The 9088-nt window shown below is 44.8% G+C and overlaps 1 protein-coding gene across 2 annotated transcripts in view; it reads left to right on the forward strand.

Moving 5' to 3' along the window:
• Positions 1–7943, forward strand: part of LOC102416251 (leucine-rich repeat-containing protein 37A3) — a 53089-nt gene extending 45146 nt beyond the window's left edge. For both annotated transcript variants that reach the window (XM_025279921.2, XM_025279922.2), the window contains 6 exons: positions 69–1876; positions 2275–2379; positions 5933–5976; positions 7335–7389; positions 7471–7613; positions 7723–7943. In XM_025279921.2, the coding sequence (XP_025135706.2) occupies positions 69–1876; positions 2275–2379; positions 5933–5976; positions 7335–7389; positions 7471–7613; positions 7723–7831 (2264 nt within the window). In that variant the 3' untranslated portion in view covers positions 7832–7943. The remainder of the gene's footprint in view (positions 1–68; positions 1877–2274; positions 2380–5932; positions 5977–7334; positions 7390–7470; positions 7614–7722) is intronic.
• The last annotated feature ends 1145 nt before the right edge of the window (positions 7944–9088 follow it).

A 9088-nucleotide genomic window follows, 5' to 3' on the forward strand; every position in this document is an offset into this window, starting at 1 on the left:
TTGTGGACTGACAAAAAGCTCTCCCATCAGTCTTCAGTTATCAAAAGCAGTTTCTTCTCTTTTGACAGATGAAAATACATCTATAGGGAATGCAGAAGGATCGTTCATGAAGGTGTTACAAGCCCGGAAGAAGAACACCAGCACGGAGCTGACTATTGAACCCGAGAGGGCATCCTCAGACAAAAATGCTGTCAGTCTGTCAGCCTTTATGAATGAGCAGCTGGACTTTAATGACGAAAGTGATGTGATCAGCGCACTGAATTACATACTGCCTTATTTCTCAGAGGGAAATCTAGAAGATGTTGAATCAACATTATTGCCCTTCATTCAACTTCTTTTTACAAATGCCCATGAAGGAGATATGCCACTGGGCCATTTCAAAAACAATACAAAAAAACCTTCTGTTAAGCCTATAGACAACAATTCGACTTATAAAAATAAATTGAGGAAACTCTATTTTCTGGAAAACTTGTTAGATGCAGAAATTCAAGAAAAAATTGATGAGGTTAAAAAGAAAGAAAAAACGGCCATGCTTATCCATGCCAACCTTTTGGGTCCCAAATTTAAACGCCAGATGTTTCCGAAGAAACTGGAAAAAGCCCAACCACAGGAAAACGGCCCAGCTGAGATTGAGATCCCAGGGCAAAGGCTGCTGAGAGTGAACAGGGTCCTCAAGCGCCCAAGGGGCCTACAGAAAAGGCACTTCAAAGATGCGGGAGATGAGAGCAGCGAGAAGAAACAGAATGCCCAGCCACTTGTGGAGAACACTGCCAAAGAAAGAAGGCTCAGGAGGCCATCCCCAAGGGAGCTGGACGAGCTGGACATGGTGCAGAGGCCCAGGAAGTTAGTGGGGAACTCCTTCAACACAGAGCCCTCATTCATGAAGGAACACAAGGCCGCAGTCTCTTCTTTCCTGAAACAGTACTCTCGGGGCAGGCCTTCTGACCCCCTCCCTGCAAAACCCCAACCTGAGGCTAAAAACAAATCAAAAGACTTGTCCTACACCATTTTCGTTTTAGAAGATGCTGATGCTAGAGTGAGAAACATGAAGTCTTCCAAACCAGTCTCGCATTCCGGAAAAAAATACATCTTCCATAAAACTCGCTCTCGGATGCCCCAGAGAACACTAAAGGCCAAAGTAAGTCGAAAGCTGAGAAAGAAAGGTTCACTCAATAGAATGATGCTGGCCAGAAGGCCTCTGTTCTCTGCAGTGAGGAGTCTCATCAATTCCCCTCCACGAGAGGCATTTTCATCTTCAGGATTACTGGATCCTCAGGAAAACCGTTTTTCAGAATTATATTCTCTTGCAAACCCTCCTAAAGAAAACTCTAGTTCAGTGAACAATACTCCACATGTTTCTGAAGCAGTTATCTCTTCAGGAAACATTACTCAGCCAAAAGAAACCAGACCTGGAATCACTGCCCGAATTAATGTCTCCAGTGCACATTCTACTGTTGCTGCGGACTTCATGCCACCTGTTAAGCACACCAACGAAACACAATGGGAGTACCACAACGTGGGCATTGAGTTCACCTCTAAGCCCCCAAGCGTCAGCTTCCCAGTGCTCTCATCCCCAGGCGATCAGTTTGAAAGTCAGCTTAACCAGCAGCTACGGTCCCTCATCCCCAACAACGACGTGAGAAAGCTCATTGCTCACGTCATCCGGACTTTGAAAATGGACTGCTCTGAGACCCACGTGCAGCTGGCGTGTGCCAAACTCATCTCCAGAACAGGCCTCTTGATGAAGCTTCTCAGTGAGCAGCAAGAAATAAAGGTGTCCAAGGCAGAATGGGATACGGACCAGTGGAAAACTGACAACTACATCAATGAGAGCACAGAAGCCCAGAGTGAACAGAAAGAACAGGAGCCCAGTGAGGTGAGGATCACGCCTGAAACATGGGACCTCAGGACATGCCATTAAAGTGCTCAAGCAGGAAGACCTGGGGCTCCTGGTCTGTATCTTGTCTCGGCCAAGCTGGCTAAGACAATGACCTCCCACTCTGCTCATTCAGAGAAGGTGTCACTAGTCCTAGGGTAGATGAGAAGAGGACATAACACACAAGATAAATACATTGTAGAAGAAAATGCTAACGATGAGATCAATAACTTTAAATATGGTTTTTTCTGATAAAAGCTATCCACCTGAAAAGGATGGAGTCTTCTAGTACTTTAAGAATAGTTAGCTATTGTTTAGAATAGGTTTAAGAATACTCAGCTTTCATCCTTTCCAGCTCCCTGTTTTTAAAAACTTGTTATTTATTTATTTATTTTTAGCTCGCAAAAGAAGTTCCAGGTTACGGCTATAACAACAAACTCATCTTGGCAATATCTGTGACTGTAGTGGTGATGTTTTTGATTATAATGTTCTGTCTCATTGAGGTAAGGACGATTCTTAATTCACATTCAGAACCCCCAACCCAAAAATTCAAAGCCACCTTTCCGCCTGCTAGTACTTGATACTCCTCTTCAGTCACAAGGACTGAGATGTATACTTTGTTCTTTTACTGAAGGGTGTGTTCTCAGGGTTTTCATAGGAGCTCCACTCCCAGGAGATATCTGTGGAACTGAATCCAAGATAACAAGCCATTAGACTATTCTGACCAGTTAAGTTTATAAGAAGCCAGAGTTGACACGATAGTAACATTTCTTCGACTCAGAACACCATGTGGATTTGATGTACTCACAGTCACTCTCATGCTACCTTGATTTCTCTCCTTGCTGGCTGCAGTGATGAGAGATACATCATTTCCACCCTCACGTAGCTGTCGGTCACCCTAGGAGGGCTAAAAGGATCCGGCTGATAGATAGAAGTGCGATCTTATCAGTCCCTTAGATCTCCTTAGCAGCTGTCTTCTCCGGTGTGTTAGGCATTGTGTAAACAGGTTCCATGATAGCACTACAAGTAAGAATCCTGCATTAGGCCACCTTGAAGTATGTCCTGTTTAGAGTAGCATCTTCCTGGAGCTAGCCTCCTTACCTTTCCTTCAGTTACATAATGGTTTATTACTTTCCCCAACAGGCAGTTGCTAACATTAAGAGGAAGATTTTGGTTTTTTTTTATTTTTTATAACCTTATTATTGATTTATTTTTGTGGCCCTGGGTCTTTGTTGCTTTGTGTGGGCTTTCTCTGGTCAAGACAAGTGGTAGGGCTACTCTTCCTTGCTGTGCACCGGCTTCTCATTGTGGTGGCTTCTCTTGTTGCAGAGCACGGGCTCTACGTGTGGGAGCTGAGTAGTTGCAGCATACGGGCTTAGTTGCTCCATGGCATGTGGGGTCTTCCTGGTCCAGGGATCAAACCCGCGTCTCCTGCATTGGCAGGCGGACTCCTATCCACAGCACCACCAGGGAAGTCCAAAAGAGCAGTTTTAATGAGCTGACCATCTTGATTCTACTCTACCAAGTCAATCTACTTTATCTTTTCCTCTGTCCCGGCAGCCCTCTATTACAGCCAAAGCAGCCCCTCACCATGTGCTCATTACACCGTACCCATTGCTGCTTTTACATGTGGCTTTGCGCAGACAAATTCCTTTATTTTACTCTGCCTGTGGGAGTCCTGTGACTCTCAAAAGCCAACTCAAGTTCATCTTTCTTCAAATAGACTTCCCAGAATAATCCAGCCCTCCCGACCCTAGTCCCGTGAGGCCTGTTACCAGTTCTTAGGGGCCCCAGCAAAGCAGTCCCCTCACCTCAGAACTTAGAAAAGTGGTAAACAGTTCTTTAGAAGGTGGCTCCATAAGAGCCTCATGGAGGGGAGCAGAGCGGTGTAAGGACCAATGGCTTCCTGATCTGTCAGACTTGAATAAAACCTGACATGATGTGTTACCTGCTAAAGAGAAATGTGTCCGTCTGCAGGAGGGATGGTCAGTAGTGAAAGTACAGAAAAGGTGAAGAGGGACCGGCAGTGCCCAGCCTCACCTTGTCCAAGAGTAGAGATGGCACCTGAGGCAGCATAACTGAAGAGTCAGGCCCATCGCCAGGCAGCACCTGTTGAGAGCATCTGGCTACCGCAGGCCTTTCCACTTAATGTGGGATTCAGCTGATTCCTTTGGTTCTAATTCTGTTCTCACCAAGTAGCCTTTTGAGTGTGTGGTTGTGCTTTGGTGTGCCTTGGAGGCCTGTCTCTACAGAAGTTTAATTCTCTGGTTGTGTAGACACAGGTGCCCTGTCTGTAGAACAGATGTATTTCTTGTTGTCAAGTAAGAATTTGGCATTCTGATTTTTGATCAGTCCTGTGATATTATTGATAAAGTGAAACTGCCACAAGAGGAAGATGTGAGTTCTCTCTTCGTGGGGAAGGAAGGAAATCAGCATTGAGGCCCCAGTGGTCAAACCAAAAGCAGGAGCAGTATCACCCGACTGCAAAGCCTGTGCTCCCTACTCTGCTCTTTTGTCTTGTCTCCTTAGAGACAGAAACAATGCTGAAATTCAATGAAAGCCAATATTTATTTATTATAAAGAGGTTTGTGGTGGGGGGTTGTTTTTGTTTGTTTGGCCATGCTGTGCTTGCAGGATCTTCGTTCCTGACCAGGGATCAAATCCAGACCACCACAGTAAAATCACAGAGTCCTAACCACTGGACCACTAGGGAACTCCAAGGGGTTTTATAAATCAATAGGAAGAAGATAGACAATCCAGGAGAGATGGGGGTGAGGGCTGAGAAGAGTAGGAGAGGCATTGACAGCCTGCCACCACACTGGGCCGTCCTCTCCTCAAGGCTCATGTGCAGCAGGTTTTGTTAGCCAAGCCTTTGTCACCTCATGATGTAAAAATCATCTCTAATCATCATTTTCAAGTACTTTTATAATCTGCCTAGAACTTGCTGTATTTGATTTTTAGTGTGGTTGAGGTAGGGAATCTAACTTTTTCCCCAGTACGAAATGATTCATTCTTTCTCCCCTGTCTAAAATACTATCTTTACTTGGATTTTATTCTGTTGATCCAGTTATCTTTTCCTGTTATCTTTTCAATATCACACTGCTTAACTCCAGTTACTCTATAACATGTAATTTTATATCTGTTAGGGTAAGGCCCTGCTCTTTGATCTTCTTTTTCATACATTTCATAAGTGTTCTTGCATATATTCTCTGCCAAATGTCAGCTCACCCAGTTTTGTTTAAAAATTTCCTTGGATATAAATAAGGTTGCGTTGAATTTGTAGGTTAATTTGAGGAGAATTGACATCCTTACAGTATTCTCGGAAGATAGAATCCCATGCCATGTATGTATTGCTTCTCAATGTCCTTCAGGAAGGTTTTAATATTCTCATTACATAAGTCTTACACATTTTTGGTTGAGTTTATTCCTAGTTACTTTATGCATCTTACTGATATTATAAATGGGATCTTTTTTCTATTTTTTTAGCTAGTTATTTGTGCTATATAGGAAAGCTATTAAAGCTTATATGTTGATTTCTTGATTTTATACATAAGCCATCTTACTGAATTCTCATATTACAGTACTTAAAATTTCAGTTGATTCCTTTGATCTTCTAAAGTCCATCATTCATATGCAGATATGTTTATCTCTTCCTTTCCAATTCTGCCATTTTCTTACTGTACTGATTAGGACCCCCCTTCTCCACAGTGATCAATAGTAACAGTAATGATAGGCATCTTCCCCCTGTTCTTGATTTTTAAACAGTGCTTAGGTTTCTGGTCAATACTTCTATTTTCTTTCCCTACTTCTGAAAGTTTTTTGTTAGGAATTATCTGTTGAACATGATCTAAAATGGTCCATAAAATGTATCACCAGCTGCATGCAGCACCCAAGGTTAGGTACTGTGGGAGAGTCAAAGAATTCTTAAACAGGATAGAATTCCTGTCTTTAAAAATGTTATCAACTCACTGGGTACATAAGACTGAAAATAAAAAGTAATGAATAAAGATTTGGAAGTGGCTGTCATGATAGTGATCATGTTTTCTTTTAAAACAGATTTATTCTCATAGAACAACATCAGAGGAAGAAGGAAGCAGAAGGTAAATATTGGTCTTTTAAAGTAGAATTTTAGAACTAGAGGAGAGCTGATAACTCATCTGTTTTAGTCTCCTCACCAAAGGCAGGAAGAAGCTTTATTTACCCTAATGCTTTACGCTAATTTATTTATCAGCAGAACTAGCTCCCCAACCAAATCTGGCCTAGCACAGGACTGGGACGGATTCATCTGGTTTCACTTGTTCTCTAAGGAAAGAGGGTAGACGGAGAGAGGTTTGGGTTGTCCTGCCGGTGGTAGGCATCAGGCGAGGTCAGAGGTGTTCTTGGAGGTTCTGGGGTAGGGAAGTTAGAGATTTGGGGGCTAGCCTTACTCAAAGCTGATGAAAAGTAGAACAAATTATGTGTTCTTTTTGTAAAGGGGAGGAAAGCTTCCCCTCTCATCCTCCTGGTTTTCAGCCCCCAATCCGTATTCCCTTTATCCAAACCTCATAAAGTTTTAACTGGAAGAAACTTTAGACAGTAGTTTGTCTTTTCCTTTTATAATAGAAAAAAAATGGAGAAAGAGAAAACATCTGGCCCCATGGTCACGCTGATAGTGATTATCAAAAAGAAGGTGGTGCCTTTCCAACGAGGGCCCCTCATGATCACACTGCGCTTGGGCTGTGAGCTGCATTTTATGTCACAGCTCAGTACACACATACTTTATGGACAGAAGTGGTTTCTGATACAAACTCATTGTGCACTCCGTTTTGTTTTGTTTTGTTTTGTTTTCAATTCTCTTTGTTTTCAAAAAGAATACTTTTGTGTTTTCCTGCTGGTCATAACCTTTAAACTGATTTCACAACTCACTCACACCTCAGTGACAACCTGCCATATGCAAGTCAGAGAGCTAGATAACTTTGCTAGTTGGACTTAGGGGTTTACCTGCTGAGACGCAGTTTTTCAGATAGAGCAGCTAAGAAAACAGAAGCATCTCCTCCCCTCCCCCACCCCCGCCCCAGCAAATGCTGCACATGAGACTAAGTCCAAGGGGGCTAGTGTGGAATGCTTCTGAAAGGAAAGTGCCTCTGCCCGGCACGGCTGTGCAGTGTATTCACTGCGCGAGGGCAGTTGGCTGAGGGCTGAGAAATGTGAGTGGGGCCGCAGTCATGCCTGTAGGGCATGCTAAGCCACATGCACAGGTCTCCCCAGAGATGCGGGTGGGGGGCCATTTTGGGCAGACCCGGAGAGCTTCTGGAAGGCCAGCATGCATGGAGTGATTCTCAAGACCGCAGGTCTGTGGTGACTTTGCTCATGGTGGTCGCTGACTGAAGTCCCATTTAGCCCTGGTGAGACCAGAGCAAACACACTGTGAGAGACGGAAAGCGGCACGTGACGCTGACTGTGTGTGCTTTCCTCCAAGGGGCTTTTTCGGATTTCTGCTGCATAAGAGAAGCTCAGGGACAAGTGAGAGTCAGGTAGGTTTGGGAGGGATAAAGCGCTGTGGCCAGAGGAAGCAGGGGAGAAGCAGAACTAACATGTCGCTCTCTGTGTCCCAGGAGGGCTTTTTCTGGAGGCGGCGGCCACTTTGGCTTCAGGACATGTACAGGCCTCTCAACGCCACACGCAAGAAAAACATGGCACAGAAGCTACATGACAAGGAGTCTTCAGAAGAGGATGAGATTTTCAATAAGGATGCAGGGTAAACGATAGGGGACAATTTATACTTCTTGCCTCAGATGAGGAAATAATGAAAAGTGTAATTGCCCCTTTCGAGACTAAATGCTTTGGCACTCTTCTTCTTATTCCAGGGGGGGCCCTGAAGCGCCGACAGAGGAGGCTCCTCCGGCTACAGATTCGGCTGCTGAAGAGCCGACGGGTGAGGAGAGCGAGGCAGCCGCCGACACTGCCACAGAGTGAGCCCCGTCCTGCCACAAGCCACCTGCAGGTTTTATTTTCTAATACTGGCTTCTCAACATCACTTGTAAAATACTTATTTTTCTCATATTAAAATGTATAAATCCATAACCAATTCTAACCATGTGGTAAGGAATTAAAATGTCAATAGTTGAGTATTTATGTACCACTATGAAGGGCCTGCAAGAAAAAAGCAGAGCTTTTTTTTGAAACTAGACTCCCTCAGGGCAGCCAGAACTTCCACCAGAGGAAATGCGGGCAGAAGAGGATAAATACAGGGATGGAGGGTGGCTTCCATCCCTTGTTTCCCCAGTATAACCAGCCCCTGGGAACTGGAAAACAGGTCATCCTCAGGGGGCATAGGTCATTAAATCAAATAATGATTTCTCTGGTGCTCGCTCTCCTGGTTCATCAAGTACAAGTATTTACAACACACTTGACTTCCTGCTCATGGAGGATCATCCCCTTCCGACCCCTCTTGTAAGTCACTGGGACTGACAGAATATTTGGATCACTGGGTCTCCCTCCACCACGGGACCAAGGCCTGACTTTCTCCCAAGCTCTCCAACTCATGTACAGATGTGCTCCCTGTCTTGGTAGGGGGTTCTCCACCCCTTCAAGCTGGTGGAAAATGCACATTGGGTTGTATTTTTTCTTTAAAAAAACAAAAAATCTGAGCCTTTGAATAGCTAGCAGGGAGGGGCCCGAGGGGCAGGATAAAGAAAAACATGTGAGAGCACCCAAGATGGTCCTCCTCAGGCCCCAGCCTCTCTTGACCCCTTTGAGGGTCAGTCCTGTGCTGCTCGGCTCCCTCCAACACCAAACCCAACCCACTCCTGCCTCACCCAGCACGTGCCCAGGGCTGCCTTGACTCCAGGTGATGAGGTAATGACAGTGCTGTGTGGGGAAGGTGCAAAGGCTCTTCCAGTCCTTCTTCAAAGAAAATCGGTAATCAATCGCATTTAGTAAGTCAGGGAGACAGGAATATATTAATAAGCAAAAGAAATTCTGAATGAACAAGATTTGATAATCTACCAGAATGACCACAGATAGCGCTGGAGCTTTAATAATACGAGGTGAAGAACGGTGCAAAGCATGGGATGAGACCGCACAGTCCCCCAGAGGAGCAGTGGGCCGGAGAGACAGCCCAGCAGGTTCTGCTAGCTGGGTGGGGTTTCAAGCAAAGTGGTCAGCCCACCCGTTTCTTCCGGTTTATGAGTTCCCTGGGGCTTCATGAAGACATCTGTTCTCTCAGTGCCT

This window comes from Bubalus bubalis, chromosome 3, assembly GCF_019923935.1.
Source record: "Bubalus bubalis isolate 160015118507 breed Murrah chromosome 3, NDDB_SH_1, whole genome shotgun sequence".
Classification (NCBI taxonomy): domain Eukaryota; kingdom Metazoa; phylum Chordata; class Mammalia; order Artiodactyla; family Bovidae; genus Bubalus; species Bubalus bubalis.